General features: G+C 64.1%; 1 protein-coding gene across 7 annotated transcripts; it reads left to right on the plus strand.

The window, feature by feature from the left end:
- The first annotated feature begins 608 nt into the window (after positions 1–608).
- ANO8 (anoctamin 8) lies at positions 609–15,710 on the plus strand. 7 transcript variants are annotated; one of them, XM_064175108.1, is made up of 18 exons: positions 617–1,030; positions 3,656–3,766; positions 5,912–6,044; positions 6,128–6,266; positions 7,376–7,472; positions 7,957–8,073; positions 8,160–8,287; positions 8,964–9,146; positions 9,621–9,773; positions 9,857–9,983; positions 10,094–10,149; positions 10,283–10,357; positions 10,622–10,765; positions 11,081–11,761; positions 12,361–12,552; positions 12,627–12,758; positions 13,074–13,184; positions 14,288–15,710. In XM_064175108.1, the coding sequence occupies exons 1-18, from the start codon at positions 928–930 to the stop codon at positions 14,966–14,968; spliced, it is 3,363 nt and encodes a 1,120-aa protein (XP_064031178.1). In that variant the 5' UTR covers positions 617–927; the 3' UTR covers positions 14,969–15,710. The 7 variants fall into 7 exon arrangements, with proteins under 7 accessions (XP_064031180.1, XP_064031178.1, XP_064031179.1 ...); XM_064175109.1 differs by having other exon boundaries at positions 618–1,030; positions 8,985–9,146; XM_064175103.1 differs by lacking the exon at positions 617–1,030 and adding an exon at positions 1,236–1,857.
- Positions 15,711–18,106: the final 2,396 nt, after the last annotated feature.

Genomic DNA, 18,106 nt, shown 5'->3' on the forward strand with positions numbered 1-18,106 from the left:
GGGCAGGACAAAGGGGAGTGGAGGTGGAGGGAGCAGGCCAGGGTGGAGTGGGAAGGATGCTGGGGGGGCTGAGACTGTCCCGAGTTGGGGCGGGGGGATGAGATGCTGCGTGATGTGGGGTGTCCCGGGGGGGTAGGGTGGTGTCTAGGGGGCAGGTAGGAAAGAGGAGGGAGGTGAGGATGCAAGGGCCAGCTAGGGGCAGGGAGGGGGGGGAGGGAGATGGTCGAGGATGATAAGATGTGGGGAGTAACCCCGGGGAGGAGGGGAAGGAGCACATTGGGGGCACGGAGCAGTTGGGGAGGGGGGAGATGATGTAGGACAGCCCCGGGGGGCAGGGAGGGATGAGGAGGATGTGGGACATTCCCGAGTGGAGGGGGGAAATGGGAATACCGGAGCCGTGAAGTAGCCCCGGGCTGGGGGTGTGGTACATCCCCGGGGGGAGGGGGGTGATGATGGGGGACGCCTTACTGGGGACATGGGGCAGCCGCTGGAGGGGGGGGGGGCTTGCTAGGAGGGGGATAGCTCCACGGCGGGTGGGGGGAGTGGGGGTGGTACTGGGGACGTGAGGCGGCTCCGTGGGGCTGGTGGGGAGTGGTGATGGTGAGGATGACGCCGGGCGACGCCGGGCAGCCCCCGGTGGGAGTGAGTGATACTGGTTGTTGTCCCCCGTTCTCTGCCTCCCCGCAGAACCCCCCCACGGGGCGCGGCCGGACACGCGTGGCCGGTGCGACGGGCGCTGGGGAGCCGGCGGCGCCCAACCAGACAATTAAAGGGGCCGGGAGCTGCTCGATCTCTCTGCCGCCTTTGTCCCTCCCTTCCTCCCTCCCTCCCTCCGTCCCGGTGGCACCGGCACCGGCACCGAGCCCGGAGCCGCTGTGGCCCCCATGTACCGATCCCCGCCACCGGATCCCCGCGGAGCCCCGCACCATGCCCGAGCCGCCGTTGTCAGCGCAGGACGGCGACCGGCCCCGGCCCCGGGCCCCGCTCGGGGAGGAACGGGCGGAACCGGCAGCTCCAACCGGAGTCCTCGGTACGGTGGCACCGGGAGGGGGTTGGGAATGGGGAGGGGGGGTGGGAGGGGGTTGTCGGGGCTGCGGGCGGCGGCTGCGGGGCGGGGATGGGGATGATGATGATGGGGGGGGGGCAGGTCCCTGCGGCTCGATGCGGATGTCCCCGGGATGCGGTTGCTCGAGGATGGGGCGGGGGGGGTCAGTGGTCCCGGTGAGGGCCTTAATACCCGCACCGGGTTGCTGGACACCTCTGTTCCCCTCCCCCCAGCCGCCCCCCTCCCCCTCTATCCCGGCCCTGAGCTCTGTGGTGCTCGGGGCTCTGCTTGTGGGGCCCCCCCCCCGCATCAAAGCCAGGCTGGGCTGTGTGCCCCCAGCGATGGGGTCCCCGGAGACTCACCGGTGCCCTCCCCCGTGCCGGCTCCACGCATCTCCCGTTTGTAGCCCCCCACTCCCGGCCAGGCCTATTGCACCCCCATCACCACCTCACCTCCCCAGCCCCCTCACCCCCCTCCCCGACCAGCTGCGTCCCCCCGCAGGAGCTGCAGCGACTGCAGGATGAGGGATTTGGGGTCCCCAAGCTGGGGGGCTGGGGTCCCATATCCCCCTCCCTGGTGTGGCCCTGAGGCAGAGAGGACACCCCCACGGCCGTGGCCCGGTTGGGGTCCCCAGGGCTGGGTGGTGCAGGCAGCAGGCAGTGGGAGGGTGACCTACTTCGTGCGTGTCCCCTGGGATGCGACCCCCAAAACGCCGGCTCCCCCCGCGCCCGCGGGCTCCGCTCGGCGGCAGGGCAGTGCCCTGGCGGTCCCCGCACGCTGCGGTTCCGGTGACCTTATCCCGGAGAGCCAAGGTGAGCGGCACGGCTCGGCACGGCTCGGCGTGTGCGGGGGGACGCGGGGACAAGCAGGGGAGGGGGGGGAGTGGGACACACGCGGCGTGAGTTTTGGGAGGGGCTCCAGCCCTGCGCTCCACTGCCTGATGCCAGTGCGGTGATGGGCACTGGGTGGCAGGAAGAAGGGGGCTGGGGGCTGCTGTTGGTGGCAGTGAGGATGGCACAACGACTCTGGGGGTAAGACGTGGCCCACCCCATGCTCAGGTGGGGGGAGGGTCAGGGGCGGAGTTGGGGACCCCTCTGCTGCCCATCTCTGACCTTGGGCAAGAAAAAGCCTCTTGCACCTACAGCTGAGGGCTTGAGGTGGGCACCACCCTGGGCACCCACCTGGCGTTGCTCCAGTGTCCTTTGCTCCTGCCACTGCCTGGCCATGCCCACCCACTGGACACTCCCAGTGCCCACACTCCAGAGTGGGTTACCTTCGAGGTGGGTGAGCTCACCCTGCCCGGTGAGCGTGGCCAAGCCATGGGCACCCTGGCACCGGGATGTGCCCTAGGGTGCAGGACTGGGCCTGCTCTGTCTGGCAGCCTGGCACCATCCCCAGCTTTCGCCCACGGTGCCAGGACAGGGAAGCCTTTCAGAGCCTGGCGCCGCAGCCTCTTCCTGACAGCAACTCAGTGATGAGTTTGTGGGGTCTCAGCCTGGTTGTTTGGGGTCTGCTTTGCTCTGCTTGCCCAGCTCAGGGGTGCCCGGGGGGGGGGTGGGGTGGTGGTGGTGCCCGAAGCTGGAGTCAAGCCCTTGGCATCAGCTCCTGGAAGGGGTTTGGTGTTTCCTGTTTTTCGGGGCTCGGTGTGAGCGACGTTTCCGGAGCCTTGGGACCTGCCCTGCCCCGGGGCAGCCGGAGAGGCAGTGCCAGTCCCCTGGGCACCAGTCCTGCCTCTGCCACCGTGACTGAGGGAGGGGAACCCGAGGCAGGGAGGTGCCTGAGTGTGGCAAACAGAAGTGGGGCTCATCGGGGGGGCGGGGGGGGCACCCACCTTTTGGGCACCCTCATCCCCTTCTCCCCGCCAGCGTTTTGGGATGATCCCAGTCCCCCTCCGCTCCCGGCAGGTGCAGTAGGGACGCTGGGCGTGGGGACAGCTTTGTCCCCAGGGTGTGGGCACCCCACAGCAGCACAAGGAGCGTGTCCTCGTGTGGGACCCAGCCCAGGGGGTAGACAAGGGGACCCTGGGGACCGTCCCCATCGGCGGCGGCGCGGGGCCTCCCCGGGTTTCCATGGAGACCGGCTGCTTATCCCTGCTCTCCCCATTGCTCCTGCGTTTTCCTACCTCCCGGAGCCGAAGCCCTGCCGGATCCCTGCCCCGGCGAGGGGCTGCGGGCAGAGGTTAGCGGCTGGCGGAGCTGATGGCGAGGGCGGAGGGGGGTGGGGGGTGGGGGGAGGGGGCAGCAAGGGGGCACCCCAGGGCAGACAGAACACCTCAGGGGCGCCAGGAACACTCTGCCAGCTCCTCCCCAGCAGCTGTTGGGGCCTTTTTGGGCATCTTGAGCCGCCGGAGGAGAAACCTGAGCCAAGAGCCAGCGTCACCAGCAGTGAGGGGCCACGACCTGCTGCTGCCTGCCACGGCGGCTGCTGGGCACGGCCAGCGGCGGGCACACGCCGCGGGTCCCTGCGCCCGTCCCATGCGCCGGCAGCGGAGTCGTTGGTGCTGGGTGGGGAGGGGGCTGGATGGTTGCGCTGTGCTTGGGAGGTGTCCGACAGGGTCCCACAGCTGCTGACACCCTCCCCACCCCCACCCCCCCCCACGCCCCCCGGCAGATAAGCTCTTCGGGAAGCGACTGCTCCAGGCTGGGCGTTACATCATGTCCCACAAGGCCTGGATGAAGACGGTGCCCACCGAGAACTGCGACGTGCTCATGACCTTCCCGGGTAGGCAGATGTGCCAGGGTACCCCGGAGTGGGGGGCTGCCGGTGCCAGTGTGCCGGCGCTTGGGATGGTGCCATGGAGCTGCGGTGGGGATGGGGAAATCTGGGGAGTGGGATGGGCACCGGGATGGTGGCACAGAGCTTGCAGTGGGGATGGGGGATCTGGGGAGGGATGGGCACCGGAATGGTGGCACAGAGCTTGCAGTAGGGATGGGGGATCTGGGGAGGGATGGGCACTGGGATGGTGGCACAGAGCTTGCAGTAGGGATGGGGGATTTGGGGAGGGATGGGCACTGGGATGGTGGCACAGAGCTTGCAGTAGGGATGGGGGATCTGGGGAGGGATGGGCACTGGGATGGTGGCACAGAGCTGCAGTGGGGATGGGGGATCTGGGGAGGGATGGGCACTGGGATGGTGGCACAGAGCTGCAGTGGGGATGGGGGATTTAGGGAGGGATGGGCACTGGGATGGTGGCACAGAGCTGCAGTGGGGATGGGGGATTTGGGGAGGGATGGGCACTGGGATGGTGGCACAGAGCTTGCAGTAGGGATGGGGGATCTGGGGAGGGATGGGCACTGGGATGGTGGCACAGAGCTGCAGTGGGGATGGGGGATCTGGGGAGGGATGGGCACTGGGATGGTGGCACAGAGCTGCAGTGGGGATGGGGGATTTAGGGAGGGATGGGCACTGGGATGGTGGCACAGAGCTGCAGTGGGGATGGGGGATTTAGGGAGGGATGGGTACTGGGATGGTGGCACAGAGCTGCAGTGGGGATGGGGGATTTGGGGGAGGGATGGGCATCAGGATGATGGCACAGAGCTTGCATAGGGATGGGGGATCTGGGGAGGGATGGGTACTGGGATGGTGGCACAGAGCTTGCATAGGGATGGGGGATTTGGGGGAGGGATGGGCATCAGGATGGTGGCACAGAGCTGCAGTGGGGATGGGGGATCTGGGGAGGGATGGGCACCAGGATGGTGGCACAGAGCTGCAGTAAGGATGGGGGATTTGGGGAGGGATGGGCACTGGGATGGTGGCACAGAGCTTGCAGTGGGGATGGGGGATCTGGGGAGGGATGGGCATCAGGATGGTGGCACAGAGCTGCAGTAGGGATGGGGGATTTGGGGAGGGATGGGCACTGGGATGGTGGCATGGATCTGCAGTGTGGAAGGCAGACATGTGGAGAGATGGGGACTGGGATGGGCACCAGGATAGTGGCACAGAGCTGCAGCAGAGATGGGGGACTTTGGGTACCAGGGTACCCAGGATGAGGGCTGATAGTGCCAGTGTGAAGCACTTGGAGTGGTGCCATGGAGCTGCATTGGAGATGGGGGAACTGGATGGGCACCGGGATGGTGGCACAGAGCTGCAGTGGAGATGAGGGACTTTGGGTGCCAGGGTACCTGGGGTGGGGGCTGACAGTTCCAGTGTGGAGCACTGGAATGGTGGCATGGAGCTGCAGTGAGGATGGGGGACTTTGGGAGGGATGGGCACTAGGTTAGGCACTGGGATGGTGGCATGGATCTGCAGTATGGATAGCAGACAAGGGGAGAGATGGGGACTGGGATTGGCACCAGGATGGTGGCACAGAGTTGCAGTAGGGATGGGGGATTTTGGGAGGGATGGGCACTGGAATGGGCACTGGGATGGTGGCATGGATCTGCAGTACAGATAGCAGTCATGTGGAGAGAGATGGGCACTGGGATGGGCACCAGGATGGTGGCACAGAGTTGCAGGAGAGATGGGGGACTTAGGGAGAGATGGGGGCTGGGATGGGCACTGGGATGGGCACCAGGAGCATGGCACAGAGTTGCAGCAGAGATGGGAGAGTTGAGGAGGAATGGGTACAGGGATGGTGGCATGGATCTGCAGTGTGGATGGCAGACATGTGGAGACACAGGATCTGGGATGGTGGCACAGGACCACGATGAGGATGGAGGATTTGGGGAGAGATGAGGACTGAGGTGGGCACTGGGATGGTGGAACAGATCTGCAGTGGAGCTGGGGGCCTTTGAGAGGGACGGGCACCGCGATGGACACCGGGATGGTGGCACAGAGCTGCGATGGGGATGGGGGACACGGGGAGGGACGGGAACTGGGGGTGGGCCGTGCTGGCAGACGTGGCCCAGGCTGAGTGGTGCCATGCAGACACCACCGATGACCACACACTGCTCTGGCTGCTGAACCACATCCGCCTGGGCATCCCCGAGCTGATCGTGCAGGTCCGGCACCACAAGCACACTCGCGTCTACGCCTTCTTCGTCACCGCCACCTACGAGAGGTAAAGGTCCCCTGGCCGTGCCCCCACGCCCCTTCCGTGCCCGGCTCCTCGTCCCCAGCTGTGTCCCCTCCCTCTGCCTGCAGCTTGCTGCGTGGCGCTGACGAGATCGGGCTGCGGAAGCCTGTGAAGGCAGAGTTCGGAGGAGGCATGAGGAGCTTCTCCTGCGAGGAGGATTACATCTACGAGAACATCGAGAACGAGCTCTACTTCTTCACCTCTCAGGTGGGGGCTGCAGGCACGCAGGGAGGCAGGGCCGTGGGGACCGAGGGCAGGGATACAGGGATGTGGGGTTGGAGGGCAGGGATGCAGGAATGTGAGGATGGAGGTCAGGGACACAGGGCTGGGATGTGGAGATGGAGGGATGCAGAGAAGTGAGGATGGAAGGCAGGGATGCAGGGTTGTGGGAATGGAGGGCAGGGATATGATGCAGAGATTCAGGGATGCAGGGGATACAGGGATGCAGGGATGGAGGGCAGGGATGTGGGGATGTGATGCAGAGGTGCAGGGATGCGGGGATGGAGGGCAGGGGTGGAGGGATGTGATGCAGAGGTGCAGGGATGCATGGGATATAGGGATGCAGGGATGGAGGGATGGAGGGCAGGGATGTAATGCAGAGGTGCAGGGATGCATGGGATATAGGGATGCAGGGATGGAGGGATGGAGGGATGGAGGGCAGGGATGTGGGGATGTGACACAGAGGTGCAGGGATGTGGGGGATACAGGGATGCAGGGATGAAGGGCAAGGGATGCAGGGATGGAGGGCAGGGATGTGGAGATGTGATGCAGAGGTGCAGGAATTCATGGGATATGGGGATGCAGGGACGCAGGGATGGAGAGCGGGGATGTGGGGATGTGATGCAGAGGTGTAGGGATGTGGGGGATACAGGGATGTGGGGATGGGGGGCAGGGATGTGGGGATGGAGGGCAGGGATGTGGGGATGTGATGCAGAGGTGCAGGGATGTGGGGGATACAGGGATGTGGGGATGGGGGGCAGGGATGCAGGGATGGAGGGCAGGGATGTGGGGATGTGATGCAGAGGTGCAGGGATGTGGGGATGGAGGGCAGGGATGCAGGGATGGAGGGCAGGGATGCAGGGATGCAGGGACATGGGGCAGGGACCGCAGGTTCTCTCTCCGTCTGCCTGTGAATGGCATCAGTGAGCCCCAGCCCAGCTGGACACTGACTCAGCCACCCCCTAAACGCTGGGGGACAAGGCAGGCCTGGGGAGGGGACACAGGGGAGGAGCAGGGTGTGGGGACATGGGAGTGCCAGGATGGGGGCTGAGCAGGGAGCCCAGCAGCCTGGGCTCAGCCCCGCTGCGGTGCCGCAGGAACGGCAAAACATCATCAGGTACTGGCTGGAGAACCTGCGGGCCAAGCAGGGTGAGGCACTGCACAACATCCACTTCCTGGAGGGACAGCCCATCAGTGAGTATGGCACAGCCTGGCACAGCCTGGCATGGCACTGCCACCCCCGCTGCTCCTCTCCCTCTGCCCACCCTGTGCTCTGATGGCCCTGGAGGACGCAAGCCCAGCGAGGGTCCCCTTTCACCGCACATCCCCAGGGCAGTGCCCCAGGGTGGGTGTGTGGTGGCAGTGCCCCAAGGTGGGTGTGTGGTGGCAGTGCCCCAAGGTGGGTGCGTGGTGGCAGTGCCAGGATTTGGCACAGAACCCCAGTCACAGGATGTTAGGGGTTGGAGGGGACCCAAAGAGATCACCAAGTCCAACCCCCAACGTGTCCCCAGCACCCCAAACCCACTCTGCTCACTGTCCCTGCCCCAAACCTCACTGTGGCAGGGCTATGTGGGGCCAGGCATGGCTGGAGGGGGGTGGGCAGGGCAGGGCAGGGCAGAGCAGGGCAGGGTGGCAGCGTCCCCACAGCCTGCCCCTCACCCTCTGCCCCATGGTGCAGTCCCAGAGCTGGCAGCCCGCGGTGTGATCCAGCAGATCTTCCCCCTGCACGAGCAGAGGATCCTCAAGAGGCTGATGAAGTCCTGGGTGCAGGCAGTCTGCGAGGCTCAGCCGCTTGGTAAGGGGTCAAAAGGTCTGGGAGGTGTCTGGGAGGGTCCCAGCCCTGCTCACAGCCCTCTTGGCTCCCTCCCCCCCACCCCCCAGATGAGATCTGTGACTACTTCGGGGTGAAGATCGCTCTGTACTTTGCCTGGTTGGGCTTCTACACCTCAGCCATGGTCTACCCTGCTGTCTTTGGCTCCATCCTCTACACCTTCACTGAGAGTGACCAGGTGAGGGGTGGGGAGGGCAGGAAATGGGCTAAATCCCCACGTCTGGGGGCCACGGGGGGGTGTGGGGGGGGGGAGGGGAGGGTATGTCCCATCCCTCCTTGCTCTGGGATTTCCCCATCACCTTATTGCTGTCTGCAGCTGCCTGCAGGGAGGCTGTAGCCAGGTGGGGTTGGGCTCTGCTGCCAGGCAGCCAGGGCCAGAAGAAGGGGCCCCAGGCTGAAGCTGTGGCAGGGCAGGTTGAGGCTGGATGTTGTTAGGAAGTTGCTGGCAGAGAGAGTGATTGGCACTGGAATGGGCTGCCCAGGGAGGTGGTGGAGTGGCTGTGGCTGGAGGTGTTGCAGCCAAGCCTGGCTGGGGCACTGAGTGCCATGGTCTGGTGGCTGGGCAGGGCTGGGGGCTGGGTTGGGCTGTTGGAGCTTGGAGCTCTCTCCCAACCTGCTGGGTTCTGTGCTTCTACGATGCTGTCACACCGCAGCTGCTGCTGAGCAGGGAGGTGCTGTTCCACCACGGAACTCCTCATGGAGCTGCAGGGAAGCTCCCAAGCCTGTGCCAGTGGGGTTGGGGCAGAGCCATGTGGGAACCCCCCACGGTTGGGGGTGAGGGGAGGGGAAGGGAGCAGGGGAATGGATGGGGGGGGGGGGGTGTTGGGGACAGGAAGGGACCGACCTCGGTGTAGTTGGTGCTGTCCATCCCACAGACCAGCCAAGACATCTGCTGTGTGGTCTTTGCCATCTTCAATGTCATCTGGGCCACCTTCTTCCTGGAGGAGTGGAAGCGACGCGGAGCTGAGTTCGCCTACAAGTGGGGGACCTTGGACACCCCAGCTGAGTCCATCGAGGAGCCCAGGCCCCAGTTCAGGGTGAGCATTGAAGGGGGGGTGTGGGTGGGGTAGGTCCCCTCATTCTTGGATGAGTCCACATCAAGTGGGGAGCAAAGCTGGAGGTGGGGAGAGTGAGGCTGGAGGTGAGGAGGAAGTTGTTGAGCAGGAGAGTGGTGAGAGCCTGGCAGGGGTTGCCCAGGGAGGTGGTTGAGGCCCCATGGCTGGAGGTGTTTGAGGCCAGGCTGGCTGAGGCTGTGTGCAGCCTGCTCTAGGGTAGGGTGTCCCTGGGCATGGCAGGGGTTGGCACTGCCTGCTCCTTGTGCTCCCTTCCAACCCTGCCTGATTCTATTCTGTGATTCTAACTCTGGGCTCCAGCTGACCCTGACAGCCCACCCGTGGGGGTCTGCACTGGGTACCACCAGCGCTGGGCTCATGGGAGGATGGCATGGGGCTCCTTGCCATGGGGAAGGTCACACAGTGCCATGTGCCCCCCTCTTCCCCCTCTCATTTCAGGGCATTAAGAGGATCAGCCCCGTGACCAGCACCGAGGAGTTTTACTACCCCCCCTGGAAGCGTTTGCTCTTCCAGTGCCTGGTCAGCCTCCCCGTCTGCCTCGTCTGCCTCTCCCTCGTCTTCCTCCTCATGCTGGGCTGCTTCCAGCTCCAGGTGAGTCCTCATCCTTCCAACCCCCCACAACCCGGGAGCTGCCAACCCTCTCCTCCATGCCAACCTTGAGCCCATTCCCGCAGGAATTCGTGCTGAGCATCCAGGAGCTTCCCCGGATCGTCCGTTTCCTGCCCAAAATCGTCCTGGCTGTCATCGTCACCGCCTGTGACGAGCTCTACAAGAAGATTGCTTACTGGCTGAACGACATGGGTGCGTGGGGGTGGCACCCAGGGGGGGGGCGTGCTCCTAGCAGGGCTGAGAACCCTCCCCAGATCCCACCCTGATTCCCCACCCCCCCAACCCCTACTTGTGTCCTGCAGAGAACTATCGCCTGCAGAGTGCCTACGAGAAACACCTCATCATCAAAATCGTCCTGGTGAGAGGGGAGCTGAGGGGCTGGGAGGGGGCTGAGGGGCCTGGGGAGAGCAGAAGGGGACTTAGGGGGGGGGGGTGTCCCAGCAGCCACCTTGCACTCACTCCCTCCCTCCCTCCCTCCACCTCTCCCACAGTTTCAGTTTGTAAATTCATACCTGAGTCTTTTCTACATCGGTTTCTACCTCAAAGACATGGAGCGGCTGAAGGAGGTAAGGGGCTGTGCCCGGGGAGCCGCAGGACCAGCCTGAGCCCCTCCCTGGCATCACCCAGGTGGACAGACAGATGTCCTCAACCCACCCCTGCCACCATCTCAGCAGCCCTTGCCACCCCAGGAGGGTGTCCCTGCATGTCCTCACCGTGGCCCTTGGTCGTTGCGCTCCCGGCCGGAGGCGGCGCCGGGGTCCCCAGCTCCTGCTGCCGCTCACAGTCTCTCTCTGTCTGTCTGTCTGTCTGTTCTTCTGTCCCTTCCGCAGCTCCTGCTCATCTTCTCTCTCTCCCAAAGCCTCACACGTCAGCTCAAAGAGGCTCTCCTTCCCTTCATCCTCCTCCACCTCCACCTCTCTCTCATCTTCTTTAAGGGCCTCCTGGGCTTTTGCTGGAGACTGGGAGTATCCAAAGTAGGAGCAGGGAGAGGGGCGGGCTGGGCACCACCCCATCCCCCACAGCCCATCCCGGGGGCCCCTGGGAGGGACATGGGTGTCCCCGGCCCTGGTGGCTGGTGGTGACACACGTAAAGCCCCATCCCATCGGCTGGCACCGGCGAGGGAGTCACAGGAGGGAGGGACACCAGGCTCGGGTGTCCAGCATACCCCTGGGGAGGCTCAGAGACCTCATGGGGGCAAGCGATGGGGACAAAGGGACACCCTTGGGTGCAGCTCCTCCACCCCGGAGTCCTCCCCGGGTGACAGCCTGCACCTCTTGTCCCCACGCAGATGCTGGCCACGCTGCTCATCACCCGCCAGTTCCTGCAGAACGTCCGGGAGGTGTCCCAGCCCCACCTGTACCGGCGCCTGCGCCGGGGGGACCTCAGCCTGCGCGACCTCCGCCAGCTCGCCCACGCCCTGCTTCGCCTGCTCGCCCCCAACCGCCGCCCCCCGGCTCCTCCCGAGGGGGCCCGGGGGGAGAAGAAATGTTTGAACGGGGGATGCGGGGTGCCGGAGGAAGAGGAGGAGGAGGAAGAGCGTCGCGAGTCGGACTCGGACTCGGAGGGCGCCCTGGACTGCGGGCTGAAGCTGAAGAAGGTGAGCTTCATCGAGCGCGGCGAGCGGCGCGGAGCCGACCACGGCGGCCCCGACGACGACAGCAGCTTCCTGGAGGAGGGCAGCCCTACCATGGTGGAGAAGGGCATGGACCCTGCCTCCGTCTTCGAGCTGTGTGAGGATGAGGAGGAGGCCGAAGGGCCCCCCGGCAGCCCGGTGAAAGCGGCGGAGCCGGCGGCGGTCCCGCGGACCGGCCGGAGGAAAAGAGGAGCCGAGGGCAAGGAGGAGGAGGAGGAGGAAGGTGAGGAGGAAGGGAGAAGACGTAACCGGGCGTCGTGGATCGACCCGCCCGAGGAGGACTACTCCACGCAGCTGACCCAGGCAGAAGTGGAGAGCTGCATGAAGAAGTATGAGGTGAGGAGCCCTGGAGGTGGCCGTGGGTTTGCACCTCCTTCCCCAGCCCTACAGCGCCTTCTTCTTCTTCCTCCTCGTCCTCGTCCTCGTCCTCGTCCCCCTCCTCCTCCTCCTCCTCCCCCTCCTCCTCCTCCTCCTCCTCCTCCTCCTCCTCCTCCTCCTCCTCCTCCTCCTCCTCCTCCTCCTCCTCCTCCTTCTTCCTCCCCCTCCTTCTTCCTGCTCCTCCTTCTCCTCCTCCTCCTCCTCCTCCTCCTTCTCCTCCTCCTCCTCCTCCTCCTCCTCCTCCTCCTCCTCCTCCTCCTCCTCCTCCTCCTCCTCCTCCTCCTCCTCCTCCTCCTCCTCCTCCTCCTCCTCCTCCTCCTCCTCCTCCTCCTCTTTCTTCCTCCTCCTCCTCCTCCTTCTTCTTCCTCCTCCTCCTTCTTCTTCCTCCTCCTCCTTCTTCTTCCTCCTCCTCCTTCTTCCTCCTCCTCCTTCCTCCTCCCCCTCCTTCTCCTCCTCCTCCTGCTGCTCCTCCTCTTTCTTCCTCCTCCTCCTCCCCCTCCTCCTACTCCTCTTTCTTCCTCCTCCTCCTCCTTCTTCCTCCTCCTCCTCCTCCTCAGGACACCTTCCAGGACTACCAGGAGATGTTCATCCAGTTTGGCTACGTGGTGCTCTTCTCCTCTGCCTTCCCCCTGGCTGCCATGTGCGCCCTGGTGAACAACATCATCGAGATCCGCAGCGACGCCTTCAAGCTGTGCACAGGGCTCCAGCGCCCCTTCGGCCAGCGGGTGGAGAGCATCGGGCAGTGGCAGGTGGGTCTGGGCTGGCCCCAGGGGGCGGCCTGCCGGCTCGGGGGAGCTCATCCCAGGCACTTTGACTCTTGCAGAAGGTGATGGAGGCCATGGGCGTCCTGGCCATCGTGGTCAACTGCTACCTGATCGCCCAGTGCGGGCAGCTCCAGCGCCTCTTCCCCTGGCTCAGCCCCGAGGGAGCCATCATCTCTGTGGTGGTGCTGGAGGTAAGGGGCTTGTGCCCAGGGTGGCTTACACCCACCACCACCTCCACCCACCCTGCTGTGGCTCCAGGTGTTGTCTTGGCACCCTTCCACCCCAGGGATGGGATCCTGTGGTCCCAGCACTGACCCTTCTATGGCCACCAGCAGGCAGTGCCTGCTGCTGAGCAACCCAGCAGGGTCCAGAACTCCACCTCTGGGTGTTATTGTTTGGTGTCTGTGCCCCCCTCCCCCAATCCTCCTGGGGTGCACCTCAGGAGGGAATGGTGGTGCCCCTGGGGCTGGAGACACTCATTTGGGTCCATGTGTGCCCCCTCACAGCACTTTGCCCTGCTCCTGAAGTACATCATCCAAGTGGCCATCCCTGACATCCCTGCCTGGGTGGCCGAGGAGATGGCCAAGCTGGAGTACCAACGGCGTGAGGCCTTCAAGGTTGGTGCTGCTGGGAGGGGAGGGCTGGGGGTCAGGAGTGGGGGGGGGGGGACAGACTCTGCTCAGTGCTCCCTGGGCTAGGACAAGCAGCACTGGATGGAAGCTGCAGCACAGGAGGTTCCAGCTCAGCACAAGGGGCAACTTCTTGCCTGGAAGGGTCCCAGAGCCCTGGCACAGGCTGCCCAGAGAGGTTGTGGAGTCTCCTTGTGTGGAGCCTTTCCAGCCCTGTCTGGATGTGTTCCTGTGTGACCTGAGCTGGGTTGGATGGTCCTGCTCTGGCAGGGGAGGTTGGACTGGATGAGCAATTTGTGTCTCTTCCAACCTCTGACCCCCTGTGAGCTGTGCTCCTTGGGGCCAAACACACACGGGGACCCCCCCCATCCTTGGGGCTGGTTGGCTCCCTGAGGTGTCCTCCAGGCTGAGTGGTTCTCCAGGGTGTCCCCAGGACCAGTAGGCTCCCCAGGGTGTCCCCATGGCTCGATGGGCTCCCTGAGGTGTCCTCCAGGCTGAGTGGTTCTCCAAGGTGTCCCCAGGACCAGTAAGCTCCCCAAGGTGTCCCCATGGCTCGATGAGGTCTCCCTGAGGTTCGTGGTCTCCCCAGGATATCCTTGAGGCCAAGGGACTCCCCGGAGCGTTCCTGGAGCCATCGAGCTCCCCCGAGATGCCCCTGAGGCTGACACACTTGCCAGGATGTCCCCAGGGCTGATGCCCACCCCCTCTGTCATGGGCAGGGACATCTCTCAGCTAGACTCAGCTGCTCAAAGCTTCTTTATTGATGATCTGGAGCAGGGGACTGAGTCCAGCAGCAGTCAGGTTGCAGATGGCACCAAGCTAGGAGCAGCTGTGGAGCTGTTGGAGGGGAGCAGAGCCCTGCAGAGGGACCTGGCCAGGCTGGGGGGGTGGGCAGAGGCCCCCACCGAGGTGTCCCCTAAGCCGATGGACTTCTCCAAGTGCCTCCGAGGCCAGCAGGCTCCCCGACGTGTCCTCACGGCCGGCGGCTTTCCCGGGGGGAGGGTGTGGGGTGTGTCTCTGGCTGGTGGGCACTGCAGAGGTGCCCGGGGTGCCCGGGGTGCCCGGGGGCTGACCCGGCTGTCTGCCGGCAGAAGCACGAGCGGCAGGCTCAGCACCACTTCCAGCAGCAGCAGCGGCGGCGGCGGGAGGAGGAGGAGCGGCAGCGCCACGCCGAGTACCAGGCGCGCAAGGAACGCGAGAGCGGCCGCGACGAAGCCAAGGCAGAGGCCACCGGGCAGGACCCGACCCACGAGAAGAGCCAGGGCAAAGGGAAAGGCTCCGGCGGCTCCTCGCACGGCTCCGACAAGCCCAAGAGACCCAGCTCCCTCCTAGCCACCAACAACGTGATGAAGCTGAAGCAGATCATCCCTCTGCAGGGCAAGTTCCTCTCCGGGGGAGCTGGAGGGGGTGGCACTGCCACCGCCAGGTCCCCCCAGTCCCCCACGGGCAGCGAGAACAAACTCCCCGGCTTCCTCAGCTTCAAGTTCCTGAAATCCCCCGAGACTAAGCGGGACACGGGCACCGAGAAGGTCCAGTCGCCCACCAAGCCCTTCAACCCCAGCAAGCTCTTCAACTTCGGCAAGTCCGAAGGGGCTGGGGGCAACGGCGCCGCGGCCACCACCGCCTCCCCCCAGCCCCGGCCCGGCCCTTCGGCGGACGCGGCAGAGCGGCCGGGCCCCAGCAAGTCCCATCTCAACGGGACACCGGAGGAGGGGCCCCGGGAGGAGCCCGAGAGCCGGGCGGAGGAGGAGAGTGGGGGCTACAAACTCTAACCAGAGCTCTCCGGGGAGCGGGAGCGAGCGGGGCTGCCCTCTCCCCTCCTCACCCCCTCGCCTGCCCTCGCTGTCCCCTGCCGCTTCCCTTCGCATCCTTCCAGACCCTCTGCTGGGTCTCATCATCGCTCCAGCGGGGATCTGGCCACGTCCCGCACCAAGGACTCGTCGTGAACAAGGTCCCCCTCGGTGGAAGCGGCAACAGGATCCAGCGGCGGCTTTGGATGGAGCATCCCAACGGGTTCCTTCCTGCGCGCTCACGGGTGGGAGACCTCCCGCTCGGGCTCCGTGCCGTGACCACCCACACTGCACTGAGCACCACAAGGAGATGCCTGAAGAGAGAGCTTGGTGCTGCCAGATCCACCCGGAGCAGCCTCCGAGGAGAAGCTGGGGGAGCTTGGTGCTGCCAAACCCACCAAGCCCATCCCGCTGGTGCCGCAGCTCCGAGCGCGGAGGGACGAAGCGATGGTGGCCAGAGGAGCCCGATTCAGCCGTGCCTACAGCCCCTGCCTACAGCCATCACCCGGTGTCCTGCCGGCACCGGGCCCATGCCCTGCTCCATCCCGCTCCTGGCAGCCCCTCCACATGGATTTCATCCCAGCACCGGGACACTTTCCTGCCCAAAACCCGGCTGGGAGGGCTGGGGGTGAGCAGCGAGCTGCAGCCTCCTGGATTCTCATGCATGGGCAGCGTTTCTTGCACTAAAAAGAACCCCCCCCCCAAAAAAAATACCCCAACGTGAGCAACTCTCTTGCCCCTTCTTCATCCAGCGGCTCCAGGTGATGGAGGCAAGAGCTGGCACCGGTTGGCAGAGCTGGCACCGGTTGGCAGAGCCCGGCCCGGTGCAGGCAGCAGCCCTGGCACCTGCAGCGTGAGCCGCACTGGTCCCTGCCCCTTTCTCTGCTTTCTGATTCCATGGAATTGTTTTTGCAATAAGGCACTTGGAGGTCATGCCGAGGAGGAGGAGGAGCAGCAGGGCTGGGGAGGGGAAAGGGAGGGGAGCAAACCCGGCGAGGGTAGGGGGTTGGGGGGTGGGGGATGGGAGCAGCTTTGCTTCTGCCAGGGGGCAAAGGTTGTGCCCTGAGGCTGGGCTTAGTTGTAGCGCTTCGAGCAGCGGTGGGGAGGGGGCTGCAGTGTGGCTGCTCCTCGCTTCTCAGCGGTGCTGCTTTGCTTCAGGGGCCAGGATGGGAGGGGTGGGGAGGGGTGGGATGGGAGGGGGAGTGAGGTGGTGGTGGCACCCCCGCAATGTGCTGCCTGCAGGTGATCTAGGCTGGGGCCATCCAGCCCTGCCAGCTCCTTCCTGCTCCCATCGCCAGCGGCTCTGTGCTCTGTCCATTTCCAAAGCAAGCAGGGGAGAGCTGGGGGGGGGGGCGGGGGGGAGGTTTGGCTGGAATCTGGGGGGGCTGCTAAGGGCTGGGGGACATACCCAGGTGGCTGCTCCATCACTGTGCCTGGCCCAGGCAGTCTCTCACACACACACACACACACATGTGGGGGGGGGGTCTGTGCATACCCCTCTCCCCAAGGCCTGGGCTGTCCCAAATGTCAGGTTGGTTCCCCCCCATCTCTTTCCACACATCCCATAATAGTATTTGTTTTTTTGCTCTGAATGAAGCCATTTTTTACAGCAATAAGGGCAGGGTTGGGGGGTGGGGGGGGGCTGAAGCTGCTGCCCTGCTGCTGGTCCAGCACAGGGGGGGAGATGCTTTTTTTGGGGGGGGGGTATGTTAAGAGCACTAATCCCCCTCCCACGATCCCCACATCAGCCCAGGACAGCTCTGAGCTTTGTTGTGCCCACAGCCAGCCCTGGAGGTTGGGCAAGAGCTGCTGCTGCCTCCTTGCCCTCCCACACCAGCCTCACCCAGGCAGGAGGGGTTGGGGATGGGGGGGTGGGGGAGAGGTTTCTGGGGCAAAACCATGCAAGGAAAGGGAGCAGTGAGCAGGGTGGTGCTGGGAATCTGGGGCACATTGGTGCCAGGAAGCCCACTGAGACCAGCAGGGCCCAGTGCCAGCAGAGCAGCACCTTGAGTGATGGCAGAACCCCCCCCCCCCCCGGCTATGGGGATTGGGGGTGTACCATATACCCCCCAAAACTCACCCACCACTGCTGCCTCAGCCTGGCCCCTGCCCAAGCTCTGCAGAACTCCCCCTCACAGCCAGGCTGGGGCAGGGCTGGTGGGCAGCAGTTTGCCAAGCCCCCTCCCTGCCTCCTTTTTCATTGCTGCTCTGCTGGGGTCGGGCTGGGCAGGGCCAGCTGGCACCTCTAGAAGGGGATCTTTTTCTTTGCCCCCTCCCCCATTTCCCTCCTAGCAGCCACAATCCTGCTCCCTTCAGCTCCTGCAGGGGAGAGTAGCGCTCCCAGTGCCTCCCACCCAGCCGCTCCCCCTCCTCCCCTCCTTCCCCCAGGGCATTTTTAACCCTTTCTCTCTCCGAAGCATCTCTCCAAGCAGCTGCCTGCAAGTGTCTCACTCCTCCAGGGCAGAGGAGGGAAGAATTTGGTTTCATTTCCTTTGTTTTTTTCCTTTGGGGGGGGTGGGGGTGGGTATTGAGTCGATTTTGTTTCGTTCCTTTGTTTCTTTGATTTCTTCTTTGCTGCGGTTTTGTTTCTCTGGGATTTGACAGAAAATGGGAAGGGTTTATTTATTCCTTTGTAATTTATGTGGGGTTTGGGTTTGGTTTTATTTTTTTTGGGGGGGGGTGTCCATATTTTTGTAAAACCTGCAGAAATGCAATTAAAACAAAAAGAATTGACAATAAAAATATATTTCAACAAGCCTGAGGTGTTGGGAGGGGGTGGGGGGGGAAAGAAGAGCAAAAAAAAACCCCACCCAAATCGTTGGCAAGAGATGAGGAAAGAGACATTTGGAGATGCTCTCAACTTCCTCTGGAGATCAGCTCCAGGAGGATGAAGCCCAAAGCACAATGAGGGTTGGGGAGGAGGAAGAATGAAGTCAGTTCAAAGCTCTCTAAATGCTGTAGGTTTGTTGCAGTTCTCTGCTTGCTTCTTTAGGCCTGATGGCTGCAAGGTTAGAAATGAACCCAAAGGCTTCAGAGAATGGCTCAGGTTGGAAGGGAGATGAAGAGATCATCTCCTTCACCCTCTCATTCTGTCACGGGCAGGGACATCTCTCAGCTAGA

The sequence above is a fragment of the Pogoniulus pusillus genome, chromosome 41 (genome assembly GCF_015220805.1).
Source record: "Pogoniulus pusillus isolate bPogPus1 chromosome 41, bPogPus1.pri, whole genome shotgun sequence".
NCBI classification, from domain to species: domain Eukaryota; kingdom Metazoa; phylum Chordata; class Aves; order Piciformes; family Lybiidae; genus Pogoniulus; species Pogoniulus pusillus.

What these genes read in the sequence shown, in the direction of transcription:
- ANO8 (XM_064175103.1), top strand. Translation starts at nt 1,566, where the DNA reads ATGAGGGATTTGGGGTCCCCAAGCTGGGGGGCTGGGGTCCCATATCCC. An exon ending in TCTCTGTGGTGGTGCTGGAG is followed by an intron (nt 12,759 to 13,073) that starts GTAAGGGGCTTG and finishes GCCCCCTCACAG; the next exon opens with CACTTTGCCCTGCTCCTGAA. An exon ending in AACGGCGTGAGGCCTTCAAG is followed by an intron (nt 13,185 to 14,287) that starts GTTGGTGCTGCT and finishes GTCTGCCGGCAG; the next exon opens with AAGCACGAGCGGCAGGCTCA.